A 24,995-nucleotide genomic window follows, 5' to 3' on the forward strand; every position below is an offset into this window, starting at 1 on the left:
ACAGGCACCGACTGGTCAAGCTCCCTGTGGAGCTCTGGAGCCCTTTCTGGGCAGGGCTCTCCTCATTCACACTCTGCCTGAGAATCCCGGCCACCTTGATCTCTCCAAACTCCCAGCTCCCTCTCCTCAACTCAGGGAGATCACCAGGCTCCACCTGAGGTACCCTTCCCTACACCGTACTCTGGAAACTTCAGGCAGTAAACCAAGGCAATCATAGGGCTCACACTGTTTGCCTCCCATCATCTTGGGGATCGCTGTCCTGTGCTGCCTGATATTCAAGGTCTGAAAATCCTCATCTCCTATATTTTGTCTGGATCTTTTTGTTGATTGCTTCAGGCAGCAAGAGAAATCTGGTCCCTGGTATTCCAATTTGGCTAGAAGCAAAGTCTCCCAAACATGGTATGTTGATTGAAAAACACAAATTGTGTACTGGGAATTTATCCAAAGGATACAGGAGTGCTGACTCACAGGGGCACATGTACCCCAATGTTTATGGCAGCTCTTTCAACAATAGCCGAAGTATGGAAAGAGCCTAAATGTCCATCAACTGATGAATGGATAAAGAAGATGTGGTTTATGTATACAGTGGAATACTACTTGGCAATGAGAAAGAATGAAATTCTGCCATTTGCAGCAACGTGGATGGAACTGGAGGGTATTATGCTGAGTGAAATAAGTCAGTAAGAGAAGGACAGATATCATACGTTCTCACTCATATGTGGAACTTGAGAAACTTAACAGAAGACCATGGGGGAGGGGGAGGGGAAAAGATAGTTTCAAACAGAGAAGGAGGGAGGCAAATCATAATGGACTCTTAAATACAGAGAACAAACTGAGGGTTGATGGGTGGGGGGCAGGGGAGAGAGGAAAATGGGTGATGGGCATTGAGGAGGGCACTTGTTAGGGATGAGCACTGGGCGTTGTATGTAAGCAATGAATCATGGGAATCTACCCCTAAAACCAAGAGCACGCTGTATACACTGCATGTTAGCTAACTTGACAATAACTTATATTAAAAATAAAAACAAAAAACAAAAAGAAAAACACAAATTGCTACCAAATGGTCCTATACCACTTACATAGCTTTGCAAAACAGTGCTGGTATGGTGCAACACAACACAACACCATATATTATTCCTGCGTAATGGTAACGAACACATACAGTACCTGCCAGGTATCAGACACTGCTGTGTAAGGGCTTTGCTTTCCTTCTATCCATTTTGAGAAGAGAGACATTGGGACCCTGAGATGTCTGGAATTTGCTCAAGGTTACACAGCAAAAAGTAATAGAGTTGAGCTCCAACTCAGTTGGGCATCCAACTCTTGACTTCAGCTCAGGTCATAATCTCAGTTTGTGGGTTCGAGCCCCACACCGTGCTCTGCGCTGACAAGGCAGAGCCTGCTTGGGATTCTCTCTTTCTCTCTCTCTGCCCCTCCCCCACTTATGTGTGTGCACTCTCGAAAGAAAGAAAGAAAGAAAGAAAGAAAGAAAGAAAGAAAGAGAGAGAGAGAGTTAGACTTTCACCCAGTAAGTCTGGCTCTGAGTTAATACTCTTAATCATTAATTAGGCTACTCTGCCTCTTGTGCCTATATGTGATCAAAACATGGACAGGAAGGACACACACCAATTTCAATCCCTCTGAGAAAAGACAAGGCAATGAGCTATTATTGATGCTGGGGATAGAGATGGGGCTCATTCATGCTTTCTTTCCTAAAAAATATTTTTTTTAATTAAATAAAATTTTAAAACAAGCCAATATAAGGAGACTAATGTTAACATTTGTTTAATCTGGGCAGTGGGTACATGAATATTTGTACTTTGAACTTCTAAGTTTAAAATATTTTCCTGTAAGGCTGGGGGAGAAGGAAAGAAGAAATTGAGGGTCACCACCATCAGCTAGAAATGCACCGTGGAGGACAGAGACAGCCAGGTTGGGAGGAGAGGGCAGGTGCTGGCCCAGCCCTTCCAGACTAAGTACATAACTCTCCACGTGGCCCAGACCTCCCCCAGCACTAACACGCCTGACCCCACTGTTTGTCATTCTGAGCATGTGGTGCAGCCCTGAGCCTCCCTGCCTCCCTTTACCCAATCTCTTCCACCAGGAATGCCCTCCCACCCTATTCTACAGGCAAGGACCTTGCCCTACAGGCAAGGACCAGCTAGAGGGCTTCCTCTTTCTTGAAGCCTAGGGACTGGAGAGCTCCTCTGGGCTCCAAAGGACAGAGGAGCCCCCAGCCAGTTTACACCAACAGGTAGGGGAGATCCCTGACTCACGCGGTAAGGCATGGAAGGAGCAGAGGACAGCTTGATCCGGGCACCGAGCATCTTCAAGCTCTTTCAGTGTCTTCTTACTTTCTCAGACAGGCTCCTGCCTTTGAAGTTTTGACACAGCCCCAGGAAAGCTCAAGCTGGGTATTACGATCACCAGGCTGGCATTCCACGGCCACCCCTGAAGTCTGAGCTGTGATGTCTGCTGCAGACGAGCGGTGAAGCAGGTAAACCCAGGGCTGCCACACCATCTATGTAACTTTCCCAAGAAGCTTGCACCCCTGTCGCCTTGAGTCCCAAGAAAAAATGGTCTGTCCTACTGTTCATTTAACAGCATCCAGTCAAAAGGATTTGCTGAATACCCGCCATGTGGCTGGAGGGACAAAGATGACTTAGATCCTGTCCTTGAGGAGTAGGGAGAGGAGGGATGTCAGGGGATTGCTGACATCCATGTGGGAAGCGCAGTGGTAGAGACACGAAATCGAGCGTGTGGGAACACGGAGCATGATTCGGACAGGCGGCATTCAAGCTACGTCTTGTAGAACAAATAGGAGTTTTCTGGGTACAGAGCTGGCAAAAGTGGTCGAGCGGTGGGGGTGCGGAGGGAGCACACCGCGGACAAGGAAACGTGTGCACAATGGCGTGGATGCACGGTGGGGCACTCTGCGCTTAGGGAACCGGAAGTCTAGGGAACCAGAAGTCGGTCGGTGTGGCTGGGGCAGGGTCAAGGGATGTGAAGAATCAAGACTGCACACGAGGCAGTAGCTCCTCAAAAGCAAGGACAGGGCATCACAGCCTCATTACAGAGGATTTACTGTTTGTCATCCCAGAATAGATTCCCCTGTTCTTTTGGGAAATGACTCCAACTTCATGGTTCTGCCAGAAATGATCCATCACAGCACGGAACGACCACCTGACCCCAAGCCAACCAATCATTCTTGCCTGGGATTCCTTCCCATGGAGCTGGTATGGGGAAGCCCTCTTCCCTCTTTGCTCACCACCGTAAGCCTAGAAGCCTGGGCTACATGTGGCCGTGACTCCAGGCCAGTGAGGACGGCACACCTGAGAGAACAGAGGTAAGAGGGAGGGATCTGAATCCCTGGACCCGGAGGCCTAGACGGCTAGCTTTTCTCTGGCTCCTAGCATTTCTTCACCTCGAGCCATAAACTTCTTCTTGCCATTTACGGTAGTTTTAATTAGGTCTGTGCACTCCCAGCCCAAAGGGCCCTGTCCTCAGCACATCCATCCGGACTGATGCAACGAAGCTGCTCACAACACAGCTGATGAGGCCAAAGCATGGAAAAACAGTGCAGGGAAGAACACATCCAAATCAAGTAGGACTTGATGGGCCACCTGCTACTGCCACGCACGGGGCAGTTTCCTCGGGTCACGTGAGCCAGAGACCAGCCCCAGGCCCAGAGAGCACCCACCCTTCACACAAGGCAGATGCCATCCTCCTGTTTTCACGGGATGGCGTTCTCACTCACAAAGTCTGCGTGACCAGGCCCTTCTCCACTTCGGGCTACCAAGTGGTCCACCTTTCTCTCCTTCCAAGTTGCAAAAACAAAAGAACCATGGCAGGGTATTAGGTGGAGAATATTTTGACATCGAGGCTCGGAGGAAGGCCTAGCATCCATTCCCGGAGCTATGGCGTCTGAGCCTCCGCCACCAGCCCACTTCCGGGCCGGCCTCTGCTTCCGCCTCCAGTGCACATGTCAGTCAGAGGAGCCTCTCTGATCGCTACTTTAAATAACAATCCCTACTTCCACTCCCTCCTGGTATCTTACCCAAACTGGGCATTTTTTTCTCCACCTTTGATCACCACCTAACACGGTATCTTATTTTCTGTTCCCAACCCAATTAGAACGTAAACTCTGGGGGGGGGGGGGGGGGGTCCAGACACTCCCAGTTTTGTTCATTGTTCTATTCTGAACACCCAGGACAGTGCCTCACACAGGCCGTGTTTCCAATAAATATCTGTTAAATGAATGAATGAATGAATGAATGGACAGGCAGTGATACCAGACTGGGATCAGGGAACAGAGAGGGCAGACCGAGGGGTGATAGACTTCCGGTCTGCAGAAGGTTAAGACGGGCAATTATTTGATATGCCCAATCTCATGAGGGATGAAAGAAGACACAGGACAAACGGGACCCATGAAGCAGGCGGGTCCAAGCGAGTGGTACAGCTGGGTGGACAGCTATCGGCTTTGCCTAGCACTCCTTTACCCTTCTGACAAGAATCCCTGATTCTCCTGGAGTTTATGCTGCTTTAAAGCATGAGCGTGTGACCTGATTTAGCCAATCAGCATACCCCACGACTTTGCCCATAGTGATTGCTTTCTGTTTGGATACATGATCTAATTCAGGCAATGAGAGTCTCCCAAAACAAATGGGTAAAAGCAAGTCCCCACCCAGGGACAATGCCAGTAGCAAGGATGATACAGCCTGGAGGTGGACTCATCACCTGCAGCCTGAGAATAAAGCCAGCCCAGAGGAAAGAACCTCTCTCCAGAAACTCGAGTTCCTCCCTGGATCCAGCCATGCCCAAAGGTGCCAGACCTTTCAGTGCTGTCAGCCAATAAAGTCTCCTTTTCTGGTGAACGGTTTTGAATTGCGATTACGTCCCTTCCAGCCGAAAACATCCTGAGCAACCCTGAAGAACAGGAGTGAAAGTACATTCTCATGGCGCTTAAATACCTCACAGGGAGGCCCAATGTCAGGCAAGATGTCCCAGAAGAGCAATCCCATAACTCTTGGTGAAACTCACGGACTGTCTTTTTGATGGGCAGGATGGGGCCATGACGGCAGTTTTATTAACTATTCGCAGTTACGTTTGGGGAATAAATTCAACCGCTTTGTCTCAGGTGCTTGAACATCTCGCATCTCACGACTGTGAAGAGCCATGATTGAACGGAATCCGACATTCAACTCAGTGCAGAGGGAGAGAGAGCATCGTACGGTGAAAAGAGCACCGAACCAACAGCCAAATAATCTGGCTTCTCATCCTTCTCTGATCACTAACTGGCGGTGCGTTGTGAGCCAACTCATCTGCTTGTCTTCATCTCAGTTTCTAAGTCCGCAAAGCGAGCAGCATGATTAAAACCCCTGCGAGCAGCCCTTCTAATTCTGGACTCAAAAGCCCAGGAAGACAAGGGTTCCTAATCTTTGATAGGATCGAAACCCGGAAAAACACACATGTGCACAAACACGTAATTTTGCAGAGTGTCACGGGGTTCACGACTCTACGACCCAACCTAGATCGCTAACCTCTCTCCATTCTACAATAACTAGGACACTAGCTCTTTTTGAATTCCTCTGGTAATGGGGAACTCACTATCTGACAAGGTAGCCAAACACGACTGAACTGCTCTAGAAACATTAGTTTGTCTTCATATTGAACCAAGATCTTCACACAGCAGTTTCTACCTATTGGTCCAAATTCTCCAGAGCAAATCAGAAAAACCCTCTCTCCCTCTCTCCTGTGTCTGGCATCTCTTCATTTGTTTGAAGACTGTTTCCAACTTTTAAATGCAAATAATATGTGAGAAGAAATGCAGATGACGGCTCACCATGTAAATTATTTTACAGTTCACTGTTAGAAAAATACATTCTTCCGAAATATGCCAAGCACCCCAACGTAAGTGCCAAATTCCCAATAAGCACTATGAATCTGCACGGTCAAGGGTTTGCAGAGACAGCACTGATGTACAAAAATATCTCGAAGGAAATGGCATAGTCTTGCAGAAAGTTCACCTCATTCCGATTCACAAGAGTTGGAGTAGTACCTGCCTCCTCCCCCAACCACCTGTGTACGCTTGGGCAAGCCACTTAACCTCTCTGAGCCTGTTTCTCATCCGCAAAATGTGACCAAACCTACCTCACGGGGATGCAGCGGGGATTAAATGGCATAATGTTCGTAAAGCTCCGAGCCCACGCCTGGCTCACAGCAACTTCTCAACCAATTCCAGCTCCCGGGCTCAGCCAGCAGCGCGTTTCTTTCGATGCGCTCGGCGCTCCGTCAGGAGCGTGATTCCCCTTCCCGAGCCGGAGCCTGCGCTCTGGGCTCGACTGAGGCTCCCTGGCCGCTCGCGCTTTTCTCTCCTTCTCCAAGATGGCGGCGGTCGGCGGCGCTGAGGCGGGATCCGGGCGAGCCGAGTGAAGGTAGCGGCGAGCGGAGCCCCCACGAGGCCGGGCTGGGCCCCCTCCCCGAGGCGGCAGCGGCCCCGCCCCGCCGCCACCCGCCGCTTGGGCCCGCGACACCGCCGCGGGGGCGCCTCAGGCCCGGCGCGGCCTAGCCCAGGGGCCGAGCCGGGGACTGGAGTAGCGGCCGCAGTCCGCCCCCGGGAAGGGGCTGGAGCGGGCCGCGGAAGGAAGGCGGGCGGGAGCTGTTCAAATGGGGAAGGCGGGAAAGCTGCGGGGCCGGGAGGGGGCGTGCGGCCGCCCCAGGGGCCTGCGGGCCGGGGCCGCCCCTCCCCCTGCCCGGGCCGTCTCCGCCCTCGGGGGCGCCCGGAGGCCGCCGGGACCGCGGGGACCGGGTCGGGGCCGCGGTGCGGCTCGGGACCCGGGGTGCAGGGGCCCCGGGCTGTCAAGGCGAGAGAGCCCCGGGGCCGGGGCGGCGGGAGGGCTGGGCCCTCAGCCGGCGGAGAGGATGCGAGGAGCTTTCTTCTTTTCCTCTTCACAGAGCTTTGTTGAACTAGCTGTTGCTGCAAAACTGCCGGGAGAATCCCATTGGTTTGCGTGGGGACCGCAAAAAGGGTGGTCCTGGGGGCTCTCTGTATAAATAACCCGGTGTTGCGTGTCCTCTTTGCGGGCGACCCAGTTGGAACGTGCCTTCGGGGTGCGATCTTCTCCGTACAAGGCCCGTGTCCCCCCGCAGCTGTTACTTGTAGATTCACTTTATATCATGCGTTGGAGGAGCGACCTCTCCCCCCTCCCTCTGCCGGTTAAGCTGGTGGCCGGTTATGTCCCCTTATAGCAGAACCAAAAAAAAAAAAAAAAAAAAAAAAAAAGCCCTCAGTCAAAGGAAAGCCTGTTGATTGGACAAAGCTTGTCAAAATTCGTCCTGGTGGTTTTTTGGAAATGTGTGTTGTCAGCCGATCTGTGCGGTGGTCGTGGTTCCGCTCGGCTCCCTTGCAATCCGAGGATTCAATCCCCATCCCAGGCTGTCGGGATCTCTGCAGTTTCCAGAGCTGGCAGGGGCTGTGAGTGCTGCATAGGTAGGTTCCTGGAGAAGGGAGTGGCAGGAATTCAGAGTCTCTGCGTTCTGAGTTTGGAGGAGATCTCCACAAAAATGACAAGACAGCACCTGCTCTATCCTAGAAGTAAACAACTGCAGCGATTCAGCAACTGGCAACAGCTGGCAAAGCACCTTCCTTTTCCTGCACTGTCGGGCCACTTGGGTTCCTGGAGGAAGGCTGGAAGAAAACAGGGACCCTTGAACATGGCTGTCGTCGCGGACTAGACCGGATTTCAGCGTTTCGCTCACTGCTCGAATCGAGGGCCTTACTCTGTTCCCTCTTTTTCAGTACTCACGTTCTGGGATCAAGAAATTTGTTAACAACGATCGCTGGGGCTCAGATTACCGCAAAAAAAAAAAAAAAAAAAAAATCACCTTCTGAAACTTTTTGTTTCAATACTTCTCATTTGGACCTGCAAAATAAGAATAAGCAACATTAAGTAACGAACTTTCACTTATGGTATCATTTCTTAGCACACTGAGAAGAACATAATTGTAAAACTACCCCTGCCTCTTGAAGTTGACAACACTGAATTCCGTAAACTCCAAAATGATGGGATTCAGGAGAATGGGTTTTAACACCTGTTTTCGTTGTGCCAACATTTCATGTTAATTATGGCCTCTGTCTTCTAACGTGAAAATCAAGGCTAATAATATTTTTCACTTCCGTTAGTCCCACAATCTGCTGCCTAACCCTGAAGTCTGAATTTATCGTGGATAATGATTACCTGGAAGGAATATCGAGGGGTCATCTGATCCTATATAAATGTTGTCCTAACTCTGCCTTTCTTCCACACTATTGCTTGAGACTTCTTTATCTGGTTTCATCTTTCCTTTGTGAGTCAGCAACCCAAACTAACCCCTGAGCTGCAATAATACCTTGATTTTAAAGAATCTCGAAATGCAAGGTCCATCAGTCTGCCCAAGCTGTGAGCAACAGAGTTCACTGTGTTTTAAGTTTTTTAAGCTCTTGGCTATTCCACTTCTTTCGTGAATCAGCCTTGCCTTCAGGTCCCATTCATTTTTTTTTTTTTCTCTCTCTCTACGGGTTATTTAATCCTGTAATGTATAAAATGCTCTTCAGCGTTTCTCTGAAAGTTGAAACAGGAGCAGGCCTAATTGCAATACGTCATGCCAATACCGGCATGTGTTTTCTGTGTTTGCCCGTGCCTCTGAGGATCAGCTCCTAATTTTCTGTTCCCTTTCACAACTTTTTAAATCCACTGGTTGTTTTCCAAAGCAGGCAGTTAAGAGACCACGAACACTTTTTTCACAGCTCCGAAGTCACATCGTGGTGTTCTCTCTCATACTGTCTTCAGAGGTACTTATTCCCATTCTGACTGTTAGACCGTTCCACTCTGGTTTATGTTAGTTTTGATGTTACTAAAAAGAAGGTCTGCCCGTACGTCTCAGGGCCTGCAGAAGTGCCTGTTCTTGGAGTTGACAACAAATTGATGGCCATATTTATGACCCCGAATGTTTAAGATTTTTTTCCTTATTATTTCTCAAACATTCTTAGCCAAAATTCATTTGGCATGAAAAACATTTAAAACTCCAGGTCTCAAGTTGCTGTATTTCTTGGCATTACCAGCCTGTGAAAACTAACGGGACCTTTATCTTTTTTTTCTGATAAATTCAGTATATTTTAGTGCCAGTTGAGAGGGTATACTGTTTTCAAATGAATGGACATAATTCCCTCGGACGTTCCCCCTTGCCTTACCGCTTGCAGAGTCTGCCCCACTTGTGTGGAGAGGGGAGGGCAGTAATTTCTTTTTTTTTTTTTTTTTTAATGAAATCTATTGTCAAATTGGTTTCCGTACAACACCCAGTGCTCATCCCAACAGGTGGGAGGGCAGTAATTTCTACCTGAGAAAGTTGAATACAGGAACATGGAAATCTAGCTACAATGGTGCAAGTTGCCTCATATTTCTACATGAGATCTGACCTTATAGCCCCTTCATTTCCTATGACAAGCCCTCAGAGCAAGCAGTTCTCCAGTTTATCACTAAAATAATCCAGCTGATTTGGTTTCTTTACTTCACTCTAGATTCTCTTGACTTTGACCAACTCCATTCTTCATTCTCCTCAGGGAAGTGGAGAAGTACTTTCTTGTGTTACTTTTCTGAATGTTGCTTGTAAATCATTCTTGGTAATGCTTTTTCTCTTTGTACGCTCAACTTAGGCTTGTCTACGCACTGTATTTTATCTGACTTGTGCAATTAAGTCTTCTCGTTTATCTTTGATGTAACTTAGGAAAGTTCCCCTTGTTAATCAGATTCTCTGTCACGAAAGTTACACACTTCAGTATTGCCCATGCCCGCCTAAGGGATTGGCAATGTCTCACCAGAGAGCCCGTCAACATTTCTCAATCCCCTTATAGTAATGAAAATAAAATGAAATTTAAGTAAATAGCCAATCCAGTCACCTTGTAAGCATTTCACTAACTGGATGAGAACACTTTTTGATATATTTAGTCTGTCATTTTTAAGTTTCCTGCAAAGACTTCCTGCAGGACTTGCGACATTACCTGTCCTTAAAGTATTTGAAGAACTTTACCCTAGAGTGCAGTCTACAGCTTGTCATTGTCAAAGTCTTAGTAGACGTATAAACGTATAAACGTGAATGCCAGAAAAAGTTTAACGTCTTCAGAATAATACTTAGAACATTTACATTACAGTAACTCTTCAAATCAGTAAAAATCTTAATCACAAAAACTTCACCGCCAGTGGACAAATGAATTCTTCCTTATTTCCACCTAGCCTTTAACAGAGGCTTGATAGCCTTGAAAGCTGTCATGTGGCCAACCAATATAAGAAGTATTTTTATACCTCTGCAGTTTTGAGCAAATTCATATAGCTCAACAAAATGCAGACCAAAAAATTACACTGTAAAGTTATCATTTCTGTTTAAACTGCAACACGATAGATTTTAGCCTGTTGCCAATCCGCATGGTAGGACTTTATGGTCTGGAATGTTTGCTGTAATCTGTCTTCCTCTGCATCCTGCTTTATCTGTGCATTTCATAACTGTGACTGAACCTAAACCTCTGACTTAATGTCAGTATTTACCATCTCGGTGTTGTCAGTCCTGTTGGCATTTCAGAAATTCTCATTAATTTTGAGGTATTTTTTATTCTGTGGGAGGTATTTTATATACTTCACCAAACCACAACTCTAACTCATAAGTCAAATCAAATTAAGCCCAGTACACTTCCTGCAGTCTCAGCCCCGATACATTTACAAGCAGAATGAGGAGGTGACGAGACACTCCTTTATTTCTTGCTGCCCTTCCAGTCTGCCCTTGGATCACTACGCATTTCCATCTGGAAGGTTGCTTCTCCACAGTGATTTCGCATTACAGGAGGGTTTTCCTTCTTTGTTTCTCAGACCTGGTCCTGTAGACGGGAAGGAGCCTGGACACAGTGACACATTCACAAAGGCCCTGCAGGACCACCATGGCTTATGATGACTCCGTGAAGAAAGAAGGTATGACCCCTTAATCTGAGAAGCATTCCAAAGGGGGTTTCCTCTTCAATCCTTGCAGCCTGTGGACATAGAGACCAGGACTGGCCATCACAGCCTGGACTCCCAAGTGCTGGCCCAGAGCAGTATTAATGACACTCAGCCTCCACAACATCCCCCAGCTGGGCCCATGGATGCGAAAACCAGGACAGGGTTCCAACACGAGAGTCTGAAATATAAATCTCTAGTCTATTGGGGTGATCCCCTGCAGCACTCGTGGTCCTTGCCAGCTCCATGTGCAGGAGTCTGGGGATAGGAGTCATGTTTTGGACTCCCACAGAGCAGCACAGCGCATGAATCCTTATTCTTTTCAGCCTTACCTCTGCAAGTCTGTGTCCACCTGCCAAATCACAACTAAGAAACCATGTCTGAGGATGCACATTGGGCTTTGCATAGCGTGGAAGCATTGTTTCTTCAGGTTTGGTTCTTGTATTTGCAGCCAGGTCATCAAGAAATACACTTGTCCCCTTGGATCCTAGCCCCGTATTCCAGTGGGCTTCTTGAAACATTTTAACTTGGAAATGGAGGGCCTGTTGCCTTACATATGTGGTGACTTGGTTGCCACTTACTTAATCTTTCTCATTTCCTTTCCCAAATGAACCCGGCTTTTAGATTGCTTTGATGGTGATCACAGCTCTGAGGACACAGGACTAGCTGCTGGCCGAAGCCAACGAGAAAAGAAACGTTCTTACAAAGACTTTTTAAGGGAAGAGGAAGAAATCGCTGCTCAGGTCAGAAATTCTTCCAAGAAGAAGTTAAAGGTAAATTCTACACATTTGAATTAGGAAAGCTTTTAACTGTCTCACATCCTATTTCCTCATACTTGAAGAAAGAAGTTTATCTTAAAATAAACATTGTTTGCACCCGTTTGTAGTACTTCCCGTATTTTACTTTGTTTTCCAAAGTCAGAAATCAAAGAACAAAATCGGGCCCCGTCTTATTCGTTGGTCAATTCTTCTTCCTCTTCAATTCCAGGATAGCGAACTTTATTTCTTGGGGACGGACACGCACAAGAAGAAGAGGAAGCACTCCTCCGATGATTACTACCATGGAGGTGAGGAGGGAAGGGGCAGCAGGTGGGATGAACACATCACTGGTTCTTGGAGTCGGGGTAGGGGAAAGGGATCCAGATGTTGCTGACTCAGTGGCCTATTTAACAGGACAGTGGTTCTTGTTCTGAGTGCCGATAAACCAGTGTGAAGGAGGAGAGAGGTGGAGGGCTGGTATTTTGGAGGATTCAGCATAGAAGAACAGTCTTCATTTGTGATACACCAGGTACCAGGTTCCTTCTCCCCCCAATCATCCACTTCTCTTCTGCCCATTGTTACCTAGCATCCCTTTTGCCGTATGTAGTCCCGGGCCTTCTGGCCTGCACCTGTGGGTTACTTCTCAGTGCAGTGCATATCCACTCACAAGACCAGCCTCTCTTAGCTCTCTTACGCGCATAGCTGATGAGACTAACCCTTTACTAGAACGGGCTTGTCCTGAACACAGAAACAGACGACACTCTGTCTGCAGTGCAACCCAAATTGTGACTACTCATAATCCCACAGCTTAGTCCATTCTTCTGGGTCCGCTCTCTCTGGTTGCTCGTGAAGTCTCAGTGAAGAGAAACGACTTTAGTGGCGAGAACTGTGTCCGGGGTCAGGCAGAATCTACCAAGCCAAGAAGCACACGGGCGTCATCAGGAATCAGTTGAAGGGTCCCCCCTCAAATCATTTCTCTTAGCCTCTTGCTCGTGTTAGTTGAGTGTTTGGGGTGAGAGAGGCAACTTGTTGGAAGTTGGTTTGTCGTGTGGACATGACTTCTCTTGATTATTTCTAGATATTTCGTCTTTGGAATCGTCACAGAAGAAAAAGAAGAAGTTCAGCCCGCAGTCTGCCGATACAGCCATGGATCTGTTGAAAGCTATCACTTCCCCGCTGGCAACAGGCTCCAAGCCCTCCAAAAAGACAGGGGAGAAATCCTCCAGTTCTTCAAGTCATTCAGAGAGTAAAAAGGAACACCACAGGAAGAAAGTAAGTGGAAGCGGTGGGGAGCTGTCCCTGGAGGATGGCGGTTCCCACAAATCAAAAAAAATGAAACCGCTCTATGTGAACACAGAGACACTGACTCTTCGGGAGCCCGACGGCTTAAAGATGAAGCTCATTCTCTCGCCAAAGGAGAAGGGAAGCAGCTCGGTTGACGAGGAGTCTTTTCAGTACCCCTCTCAACAAGCGACGGTGAAAAAATCCTCTAAGAAATCAGCTCGGGATGAGCAAGGTGCTTTACTCCTAGGACACGAGTTACAGAGCTTTCTGAGAACAGCCCGGAAGAAGCACAAGTCCGCCTCGGACCCACATTCCTCTCCTGGCCCCGAAGGCGGTGGGTCGGATGCCTCCCAATTCCCAGACTCCCACAGCGCTAACCTTGATCTTTCAGGACTTGAACCTATTCTGGTAGAATCAGACTCGTCCTCTGGTGGGGAGCTAGAGGCTGGGGAGCTAGTGATAGATGATTCCTACCGGGAAGTCAAGAAGAAGAAGAAGTCAAAGAAGAGCAAAAAGAAGAAGGACAAGGAGAAGCATAAAGAGAAGCGACACTCCAAGTCCAAGAGAAGTTCGGGACTTTCGGCCGCAGCAGCGGGAGAGGCCCCAGTGGCTCCCGGCCCTCCTCCCAGCGCCCCGCACACTGGGGCGGCTGCCCCTCCTCCCCCACTGCCCAGCCTCCACACAGACGGGCATGGTGAGAAAAAGAAGAAAAAAGAGGAGAAAGACAGAGAGAGAGAGAGAGGAGAAAAGGTAAACCATTCTTTGAAGTGCGGTGGGTAAGTGACGATGGTAGTAAGCGGACTTGGAATTCGGCAGCTGAGGTGAGCCGTGGGGAGTGTGGCCCCGTCCGGTGGGATGGCGTGAAATGTAAAATATTACCAGTGGCCAAGTGTGGCTGATGCGAAAATAAGAGCAGTCTTGATTATTCATGGGTTTTGTTTTTTTAATTTTTTTTAATGTTCATTTATTTTTGAGAGACAGAAACAGAGCACTAGTTGGGGAGGGGCAGAGAGAGAGAGAGAGAGGGATGCACAGAATCTGAAGCAGGCTTCAGGCTCTGAGCTGTCATCACAGAGCCTGATGTGGGGCTTGAACTCACAAACGGTGAGATCATGACCTGAGCGGAAGTCAGATGCTTAACCAACTGAGCCATCCAGGCGCCCCAGATTCATGGGTTTTCTTAACGGAGCTGTTCTCCCATTGTGCCAGGCATAGGGTTAGGGACACCCTTGAAATTGGAATTCACGGAAGGAGCCAAACCCACTTTCTTTCACTCAGCAGCACTGGCTGCCTGGGGCAGTTGAGAGAGACTCAAGGTACCAGAGGTATTCTGTGAGCTTACTTTGAGAAACAGATTTTCAAAATGAGAAGAATAATGACCAGGTTAACAGAATAAGGGAATGGCTTTCCACTAACTGTGCTTTCCACTTTCTGGTGTCAAATGTGTGTTCTTTCACCATGTGAGCGCCTGCTGTCTACCAGGCCCAGTGCTGTGGTTCATGTTAAGAGGAGCAGAGCTGAGCGGGACCTAGCTCCCGACCTCAGGGAGCCCACAGATTGCTGAGGAGGCAGGAATGAGAAATCAGCCAGCTTGGTTTAACTTCTTTCCCACAACTTGAAAAACTTTCTAGCAGTTGTACAGTAGGGGCTGGTGACTATGTCATTACAGGTTTTCTTTAAAAAATAAACCTTTCCCCCCTGTTATCAAAGTAATTGCTATTGCAGAAATTTAGAAATCGAGAATCGTAGAAAGAAAAAGCTCAGAAAGGTTAGTTTCGCCACCCAAGGACAACCATTGGCTTCCTTTGTTTAGAGTTCTGCAAGATGAAATGTCAGATAAAGTCTGAAAGAGAAGCTGCTAAGAAGGAGAAAGTCAAGTATTTAAGAATTTGGAAATGGGAGCTTCGGTTCAGCCTGTGATGGGTACGGGTCATGTTTCCCACTGCAAAGAGTGGCTTTTGAGTGTGTATATCTCAGAAATGAAAAACAAAAGTGTACCTTCCGAGCCACGAATCAGTGTGCGCGTCAAGAGCTGCATAGTCAGACACTGGGTCAGGTTTTATTCATTTATTTGCAAATTGCTTCGTGAAATCGTATGTATTCTGTGTAAGATGCCCTTTATCCTGAGAATTTCCATTCGCTAGTGATATATGACAGTGCCATAAACTAATCGTACAGTGCTGAATGTAGGAGGCCAGGGTGGTCAGAGCTTACGGAAGAAAAAGGATTTCAGTACAAAGGCATCCAAGGTGGCAGAAAGGTGTTTAGGAGGTAGCACAGCAAAACCACCGAACTCTAGTCCTGTGTTTCTAACTGCCTGATAAATATTGCCACCTGGATGCCTTGGGCCCCTCAGACCCACATGTCACTGACTAAGCTCATCATCCCATCGCCCAAACCTGCATCTCCTCCTCCATCTGCTTCTGTGTTCTGGGCCCTTCCAGTCAGCCCAGACTCAAAACTATACGCCGCGTCGTTTCTCTTGACGCTTTATCATGAAATTTTTCAAACCAAAAGCTTTGAAATGGTACAGTGAGCACAATATGCCACCCAGTGAGATTCTGTAGTTATTATCTTGCTGTCTGCCTCATGAGACATCTGTCCGTCCATCTTTTACAAAGTATTTTGAAGTAAATTATAGATCTCACACATCGCATCGCTGAACACTTCAGCCTGCGTGTCATTAACTTAAGTTCAATATTTGTTTTCAGGACTTTTTTTTTTTTTTTCATGGTAGACTTAGGTGCAGATGTGCATGGGGTCAGTCTACCACTGGGTGAGTTTTGACAAATGCATACGCCTGTGTGACCACGTCTGTCAAGACAGACATTCCCATCGTCCCAAACAGCTTTCTCGTACCCCTTGCCTGTCGGTCCCCGCCCCCAGAGCCACCCACTGTTCTGGTTGCTTCCCGGTCTTATGGTGCCTTTTTGCATCTCCGCCTCCCTGCTCTCCCTCTCCTGTAGCTCCACTCGAGGACTGTGCCCGATATCCTTCCTCCTTAATCATTCCCATGCCTTTATGTCCTCCGTTACCACTGCTCCATCCTGGACCTCATCCCTCCCTGTACGTAATGCAGTCAGTGGCCTCCTTTCTGTTTCTTCTCCCGTGCAATTACTACACCCTGATGCCAGAATGTTCTTAAGTACCACTTTGATGCCAACAGTCCTCTGGTTCAGCATTTTCAGTGGATCCTTCCCACCTTCACGTTCACCCTAAGCTCCGAGAGGACCAGGGTCCTGTCTGTCACGCTTTCCACTTCATCCCTAGCACTGAACCCGCAGTCTGGCCCGCTGTATTTAGTCCATAGATGCTTGCTGAATGAATAAATATCAAAGTTAGTCCATAGATGCTTGTCGAATGAGTGGATAATCAAGGTCCAGACCCGAGGCCAAGCATCATAATTGTCCGTGATGTAGCCTTCAGCCTTCCTTCTCAGCTGTCCCCCTTAGTCGGCTTTACGTGCACTGTGGGGAAACCATTCTTGGCCCCTACATTCTTCCCTCTACTCCTCTGCTCAGTTTTTGTAGTGATCTTCTTCCGTATTCTGCTTCCTATACGGAAGCTCTGCCTTCCCTTCAAGACCTAATCAAGTGCTGCCTCCTCCAAGACATGCTGCCCCTCCGGCCACAATTGTGACTTCCCCGCCAGCTGGCTGTGGGAAGTCACTGCACTTAACTTTCCCTAACATTCGGGTTTTCTATGCATGTATTCCATTTCCCCTGTTAAAGACGGTAAGCTCCTTGAGGGTGCCGTAGCTCCTTAGGGGCTGTTGTGGTCACCTTACTGTCCCCTTCATCTCCTCAATGCCCTTGGTAGGCATTTTGTGATGCATGCAAAGTGAATGAAATGGGTGCAAACCTAGTACTGAAAAGGTGGGTCAGGAGCAAATTGTAAGAATCTTGAATTAGTTAAGGACTTGGCAACGGGCACTTCGGGCTTATGAGCAGGACTTAGATATGCTCCACATGATCGTGTAAGAAGAAAATGACAGCGTGGCAGCAGGTGGGTGAGACCAAGGAGAGATTGTGACAGACCATGCAGGAGGTTATTATGGTCCAAGGTTTGGGGTACTGTAAAAGCCTGGTAGAGATTCAGAAGAGACTCTGAAGGGAAAACTGATAAGGTCTGGCAGCAGGGCTTGGATCTGAGAAGGCGGAAACATAAATGAGGATAAAGATGTCCCTTAAGATTTTGAACCTGGGTGCCTTGGAAAATAAAATTATAATCTCTTCAAGTGTAGGACTTCTTTATAATTCCCCCACGGGGCTAGCAGTTGCTAGTAAAAAATGAACGGTAGTTTATAGCAAAGATTGTATTAGGAATCAGCATTTGATCGTGACTATCCAAACCTGAAGTAGTCATACTCTGAATGTAATCATTTATTTATCCAGCAAATACTTATGCAACACGTACCATGTTGTTTTAAACCTGACCTCTGCATAAAAATTTCTCGTGGAGTTTAAAAAAAAAAAAATTCCTTTCCCGGGTTTTATTTCAGTATAGAAAAGAACTAAAAGTCCACCTAGAGATCAAAAGGAAAGCTTCAGGAATAGCGTCCCCCCAGACTACAGCAAGCAGAGGTTGGCTCTCCCACTGGTAGAAACACGGAAAGCCTCTGTGCACTTTCTGCTTGGATCCTATGACCAGCACTGGCACAAAAGTAGAGAAGCAAGAAGGATGGCTGTTTTGGGAGAAGATAAGTCAGGTTTAGATTGTTTTAAGATATAAGCATGAAGCGATTCAAGGCTAAGAGTGTGGGCTGGGGAGCCAGACCACTTGGGTTCAAAGCCTGGCTCTGCCACTTACAAGCTGTGTGCTATTGGGCAAGTGACATAACTTCTCCACGTAGAAGGTGCGGATGGTGGGGCGCCTGGGTGGCTCAGTCGGTTGAGCGTCCGACTTCAGCTCAGGTCATGATCTCCCACTCCGTGAGTTCGAGCCCCATGTCGGGCTGTGTGCTGTCAGCTCAGAGCCTGGAGCCTGCTTCAGATTCTGTGTCTCCTCCTCTCTCTGCCCCTCCCCTGCTCATGCTCTGTCTCTCTCTGTCTCAAAAATAAATTAATAAAAACATTTAAAAAAAAAAATTTTTTTTTTTAAAAGAAGGTGTGGATGATGACAGACCTACCTGATAGGGTCGTTAAGGGTTAAATGAGGTAATAATAATACATGTAAAAGGCAGCCAACCCACAGGGGCACCATTGGGTTGTTTTTTTGTTTTTTTAAGAGTTTTAAGTAACCTCTACACCCAATACGGGGTTGAACTTACAACCCCCAGATCAAGAGTCACATCCTCTGCTGACTAAGCCAACAGGTGCCCCTGGATATTTTACATTTATTACATTTATTTCAAAAGAAACAGCAGTGTGGGACATCTGTCAAACACCTTGGGAACTACTAGCTTGAGGTAATTCATGGTTGCTACATCTTATCACACGACATTCCTTTCAATAATGCCCCGTCTTTTCGAAGCTGGTCTTCTGTGATGGCTGTGATAAAAAGCAAGTACCATGTGAAAAGCCATGTGGGCACCCAGCTAAGTCTGGGAACTGTGGCTCTGCACACTAGTGAGCTTTCAACAGGAGCTGTTTTCATTGTCCTCTCCGGAGAAGTTCCAGAGAGCGATAGAAACGCAAGAGCTGGGGCTCAGCAGAGCAGGTGGGGCTCGGGTGAGGGTGGGGCGCTCCTGCACAAGAAGTGAGGTCCGTGAGCAGAGAGCCCAGAGAAGAATGTGGTACGGTGCACACAACGGGGCACTGGAGAAGGCAGAGGGGGCCACTGTGTGGGAGGAGAAACCACAGAGGGGTCAGCGTGGCAGAAGTGAAGAGCAGACCGTTGGGGAGTAGACTGGACTCCCACTAGAGGGAGGAGGAGTTCAAGTGTGGCAGGGAGAGTGGGAGTCCATGCAGGAGTGAGAAGCGAGGGCAGCAGGGGTGGCACTGTCACCGGGTAGTCTTGATACAGACCAGGGGATTGAACTCTGTCTCCGGTGGAAGGTCACACACTCAGTGTTGAGCTGTGTTTGGGGAGTGGCTTTTTCTTGTCGTGTTTGCGTGCTTGTGCGTTGGCTCATCGTTGAATCCCGCTTTCTGAGAAGGGGTAGCGAAGTCATCTGGTAACGTCTTGATGATTTCCCCCTGGGATCATCCTGTGGAGGGGAAGCTCTCGTTTATGCCGGTAACATTTCAAAGACACCTTACTCTGGGTTTTGCTAAATCACTAAAAGCCCATTCGCTGCCATTCAGAATAATATCTGTGATGTTGCCGCTCCAGAGGCACACCTTCAGTTATCTGTATGTTTCCAGAATGTTCATACTTCCTGTAAGCAAGCCAAGGCCAGCCAGGTGGCCTTGTGTCTGGCTCACTCAGGCGTTGTTGCTGATGGAGTAGCACAGTGAAGTCTGAGCCGTGGTTAGACTCGTGGCATTGCATGTGTCCTCTCGCTGCTGACACTGAAGCTGAGGAACAGCATCGATATGGGAAAAGTCAGCCGCTACCCTCTACTGAGTGCCTGCCGTGCGCCAGTGTCTCTTAGGCATCTGACCTCTCGGACTGTCTTGACTGATAGGAGAAGCCGAGAAGACAAGACGAGGATTTTAGCATAGGTCTCCTTAACCCCAAGCCTGTACTTTCTCAACTCTTACCACGTGCCCTTCTGAAGCCTCAGGAGATGGTTGTCCGGTGCCATGTGCCTTCATCGCAGCCAACGGTAGGTTCTGGGGTAAAGGAAACCAATGCGGCGGCTAGCGTCTCAACTAGTGTCTGAGATTCGTCCCGCTGAGATGTACAGACCTTGTTTGTAAGTCGAATGTGATGAAGCGCGGACAGCTGGGGCTCACACACGGCCGTCCCGGGTCCTTGTCCTAGTCTGCTGCTTAACCAGCTGTGTTCTCTGGCGATGCTTCCTCCCTGCTCATTTGTAAAATGCAGCTGTGTACACACGTAACACGCTCCGCACAGGCCCGGCTCCGGAAACAGCTGCGGTTGCACTTACTGTTGCTTCTGTCCTAAGTTCTTCAAAAGCAGAAAGCAAGCTTGAAAACATCTTTCTTAAGCTGTTTTTCTCAACCGGTCATTTCACATGACCTCAATGAAGCAAGGAGACGATGCTTTTATGGTTTTCTTTGGCTTTGCTTCATAATATAACACCCACCTGATAGGAAGCAAACTCTGCAGTTATCCCACCTGTCTGGGCAACAGTTAAGATCTAGAAAGAAAACAGCGTTTCCAAGGAGTAAAAGCCAGCACCCTACAGCTCACTGGAGCGCTTCCTGGGCGGGGGAAGGAACGCTGGCCAGAGAGGCGTCGCCGGACCTCCCTGACCCTGTTCCGTTCCTGTTCCGTTCCCTGACCCTGTCCCTGGGCCAGAGCGAACATACCTGGCCCACCTCACTTGTGGGGGTGCCCTGAAAATCAGATGAGGGAGTGGAGGGGATTCACACTCCTCCCCTTTGGCACACAGTCCTGAGACTTTGTTATCCATCCTGTACGTATTCTGCACAACGTAAGTTGTGCCGGGCACGCGCCAGGTGCTATGGATTAAAGATGAGTAAGTGCAGTGCCAGCGTCCTGCCAACTCCGAGCTTTGGGTGTAGGAAGAGGGGTCGGAAAGTATTCAGTGCGTCGAGCCCCCCGCAGGCACGTGCCGAGTGCCGAGGGAGCACGGGGGGAAGCCTGGGGTGCCAGAGAAGGTTCCCTCCAGCGGCACGTGTCATCTGAACCAGATCTCAGGGCCAGCTAGGAGTTATCAGGTGGAAGTGAGGAGTGGGCTTTCAGGCAAGGAGTGAAAGATGCGTGTGAAGGGACTGAGATGCCAGGAGGCAGAGGATGTTCAGAGAAGCACAGAAGTGCGCACGCGTGTGTGCGCGTGTGTGAGGTGGAGGCAGCAGAAGGTCGGGAGAAACCGTGTGGAAGGAGGAAGCATTGCTGCACCTGCCTCCGAGGACGGGGCGGTGGAGCTGGGGGAGCGATCGTAAGCCGCGACCGCAAGAGTCTAGCTGTGGTTTCAAATGCGTCCCGAGCGCTGCACCAGGCGTTCGTCGGTGGTATTTCGGTGAGTTTCCACAAGAACCCGGTGAGGGGTAGACGTTCTCCTCTCCGTCTCCCAGAAGCAAGCTCAAGGGAGCGAAGTAACCTGCCCAGGGCACAGTCCTGTTCAGGGGCAGAGCGGGACTCTGAACCCACGATCTTTGTGATTGTGGGGCCCGTGCTCCTTCCGTTACACAGAGAGGATGTCTGCCTTCCACCCAGTGGTGTGCCGTGAGAGATGGCGCGAGTGCAGAGTGCGTTTTAGGAAGATTTCCATTCAGAACGGTTCAGGTAGAAGCTTTGCTGTGAAAACCTTACTTCTCTGGCACCCTCTCCTTTAGCCAGATCAGATTTAGGGATCTCGGTCAAATTAGTTCAGGAGAACATCAGGTGGTATTGTGGTTACAGGCGTGGGCTCCGAAGCCAGACCGGCTGCGTTTGGACGCTCGCCCCGCCACTCCTGCATGTCTGACCCTGCATCTCGGTTTCCTCATCTTTAAAATGGCAGGAATGGGGCGCCCAGCTGCCTCAGTCAGTTGAGCGTCCGACTTCGGCTCAGGTCGTGATCTCACGGTTCGTGAGTTCAAGCCCCGCATCGGGCTCTGTGCTGACAGCTCGGAGCCTGGAGCCTGCTTCGGATTCTGGGTCTCCCTCTGTCTCTTCCCCTGACCTGCTCGCTCTCTCTCTCTCTCTCTCTCTCTCTCTCAAAAATAAATAAACATTTAAAAAAAATTTTTTTAATGGCAGGAATGGGGCGCCCAGCTGCCTCAGTCAGAAGGGCATGCAACTCTCAGTCTTGGGGTCATGAGTTGGACCCCCATGTTAGGTAGAGAGATTACTTTTAAAAGTTAAAAAAAATTTTAAATAAAATGGCAGTAATAATGGAATTTACCTCACAGGGTTGTTGCAAGGTTTAAATGAGTTTCTAGAGGTAAAGCTGTCCTACAGCACCTCCTATACGACATTAGTGTTAATGAAGCACTTGTGTTCTTGTCATCAGCAGAAGAAAGCCAAGTTTTATTTTTAAGATTCATAAGTTATGTTTTGCCTTAATCCCCAAGTGTTTTAGCCTTTAAAAGTTCTTAAACCAGAGTCTTGGGTGGGCTTGAAGAGGGATTTTCATCAGATTGTCAAAGAGTTCTATTTCCCAAAGGAGTTAAACATGACTACTTTATGAAAAGCATTAAGAAGTTTACTCTTTGAGGGATTCCTGGATGGATCTGTCGGTTAAGTGTCTGACTCTTGATTTTGGCTTAGGTCAAGATCCCAGGGTCATGGGGTTGAGCCTTGCATTGGCTCTGTACTGAGCGTGGAGCCTGCTTGAGATTCTCTCCCTCCCTTTGCCCCCTCCCCCACTGGCCCTCTCTCTTTCTAAAAAGAAAAAAAAGTTACTCTTTGAAAGGTCTTGATACAGCGATACATGTCATCAAACACTTAAAAGGAGGTTCTGGCTGCAAAATTACAACATTGTGAGTCAGACTGAGTGGATCTGTTGGCAGTCATCTGCTACTAATAATAAAGTATCCAAGTTTTTGAAATACTAACATTTTATTAGGGGGAGTCCATATTGTTCCCGATGTAACCACTGTGATCCACTTGCAATAGTGTATGTTTTCTTGCATTAGGAAGTCTAGAGTGGAATTACTGGCCTTGTATCTGGAGTCACATGGAAATATTTTGTGTGCATAGAGATCATCCATTATTTGTATATTTCTAACTACTCAACTACATTTAGAAAAATCTTTGTGCCCTGGAAAAAGTTTAACTGTTAAGTTTGCATTCCGAACTTTAGGTCCACAGACAGGAGTTGCATTTTGCACAGTGGTTAGGTTCTAAGGTCAGCACCTAAGGTGGGAATTGTAAGTAGTTCAGGTTCCCTGAAAACCCCTCAGGAAGGCTAGCTTCACAACCAAAAGCTGACAGACTGCGGGTCCAACAGAACGTCAGCCCAGTGCAGCTGGGTTCTTCCCGGCACCGGGCGAAGTCATTGGCGTAGGCTCAGAAGCCATAATTATTATTTTTTCAATTACGTTAGCTACACGTATCAGAATCACACTTGGGTAGTGAGTTGTGCACACCGAAAGAGACATACAGGAGTTCTCCAGGACAAGCAGGTGTATGTTCTTTGTCACACTCGCTCCAAGGAATAGGTTCGTAGCATAGAATCACCCCAACTAATCAGTCAATCCATCTCTCTCTCCCTCTCTCTCTCTCTCTCTCTCTCGCGCGCGCGCGCGCGCGCGCGCTCATAAATGGCCAAATATAGAACTTACATGAACTCCTGTCTATGTAGTGCCCCTCCATTGTATCTGGGGCCCAATAAAGGGGGATTTGAAAGAAGGGAGCGTTAGTTAAAAACCTTGGAACGTTTGGGGATATGAAGCTGCTCCTAAATTACTAACCAAACGCAGCACCCAGAACTCACTTCTGTCGCGTCTCTAAACAGGACTGGCTTCACCAGTAGAATACTAAAAATAGGACCTTCACTATTTAAATGAAACTGTTAAACTAAAGGCCTTGCTGCTATTTTCTTTACCTGATTTAGGCCAGATGATTTCACTTTATCATCCTTCTCCAAAATTCCCTGTTTTTAAAAAAAGCTTGTATTGGCCTTTTGGATGCTACAACTTCTATTTTGAAAGATACAGAGGGAATAGAAAAGAACTTATAGTAGTTTTCCATGGGAGCATAACAAATTACCGCAGATTTAGCAGTGTGCAACGACATCCACTGTTATCTCCCAGTTCTGTACCTCGGAAGTCCAGATAGGGCTCAGCTGGGCTCTCCGTCTCTCCCAACACTGAATCAGGGTTTGGGCCAGAACTGGGTCCTTCCCTGAGGCGAGCGAGGGCTCCTTCCTCTTCAGGTTGTTGGCAGTTTGTTCATGTTGTCGGCAGTATTCCGTTCTTTATAGTTGTAGAACTCATGGCAACCTCTTTTCCTAAAGTTCAAGGTCAGTAGGAGAGTGTCTGATGTTGTGTCTCATCCCTTTCAAGGGCTCACCTGACTGACCGTGATAAGTCAGGCTGAGTCAGGATGGTCTCCCTTTTGATTAACTAAGATTCAACGGGACCTAAACTAGTGTGCAAAGTCCCTTTTGCCATACAACGTAACAGTCACGGGAATGATAGCCCGTTACATTCACCAGTCCTACTCACGCTCACAGGGATGGCACTATACGGGGCATGTGCACCAGGGGGCAGGAATCTTGGGAGCCGTCTTGGAATTCTGCCTGCCACAGAAATAATGCTGTCATAACGTTACTGCATACCTACTGAAGTGCCACATACTGTTTGATTGATTCCCACCTTTGAGTTAAAATGGTATTATCCAAGTTTTACTCACAGGGAAACTAGAGCTCAGGGAAATGAAGCAGTCTGTGTTGCTAACAGATAGTATGGTCAGGATTCTGAACTACATCAGTTAGCATCCAAAGCCCAGGCTCTGGTTATTTTGTCACATTATCTTGCTAAATCCTGTCACTCCTTCCTCCCTGCTTGTGGAGGTATCACAATACAGTAAAGAATAAACATGCTTCGAGTAACACAAAGCAATTTGTTGAAGTGAGAGAGGTTCATCTTACATTGACTACCAAAGAATTGTTTTCAGTTGTTTACCTGCTTCCCACATTGGACCGCAAGAATGTGAATAATAAAATAATGATAAACTACAGCTAACAGGAAAAGCAGGATCAGGGAAATTATAACACTAGAAATCAAAACCAGAGGAACAAAACAAACAGATTTGGCTCTTGGCTTTCTGGTCCCAAAGTAAAGGGAAATAATATGATTCTTCTTTTCAAAGATGAGAAAAATAGACGCTCCAGGAGAGGTAAAGATTTTCTTAGCACATAGTTCTCAAACACATAACGTGGGATTGTATATAGGTGAATGAAGGGCTTTACAAG

General features: G+C 47.9%; 1 protein-coding gene and 1 long non-coding RNA gene across 4 annotated transcripts in view; one reads left to right on the forward strand and one right to left on the reverse strand.

The window, feature by feature from the left end:
* LOC125919533 (uncharacterized) overlaps positions 1–6,344 on the reverse strand; it is a 100,681-nt gene extending 94,337 nt beyond the window's left edge. Inside the window, exon 1 of the long non-coding RNA XR_007456822.1 lies at positions 6,151–6,344. This is a non-coding gene — a long non-coding RNA (uncharacterized LOC125919533). The remainder of the gene's footprint in view (positions 1–6,150) is intronic.
* A 24-nt stretch (positions 6,345–6,368) lies between these two features.
* HMGXB4 (HMG-box containing 4) overlaps positions 6,369–24,995 on the forward strand; it is a 28,378-nt gene continuing 9,751 nt past the window's right edge. Inside the window, exons 1-5 of one of the 3 annotated variants that reach the window (XM_049626243.1) lie at positions 6,373–6,434; positions 10,896–10,994; positions 11,643–11,791; positions 12,006–12,084; positions 12,855–13,810. In XM_049626243.1, coding sequence (XP_049482200.1) covers positions 10,964–10,994; positions 11,643–11,791; positions 12,006–12,084; positions 12,855–13,810 — 1,215 coding nt within the window. In that variant the 5' untranslated portion in view covers positions 6,373–6,434; positions 10,896–10,963. Of the gene's footprint in view, positions 6,435–10,895; positions 10,995–11,642; positions 11,792–12,002; positions 12,085–12,190; positions 12,306–12,854; positions 13,811–24,995 lie in introns of those variants that run through there. The other 2 variants (XM_049626245.1, XM_049626244.1) reach the window with 2 other exon arrangements.

The sequence above is a fragment of the Panthera uncia genome, chromosome B4, assembly GCF_023721935.1.
Source record: "Panthera uncia isolate 11264 chromosome B4, Puncia_PCG_1.0, whole genome shotgun sequence".
Lineage (NCBI taxonomy): Eukaryota > Metazoa > Chordata > Mammalia > Carnivora > Felidae > Panthera > Panthera uncia.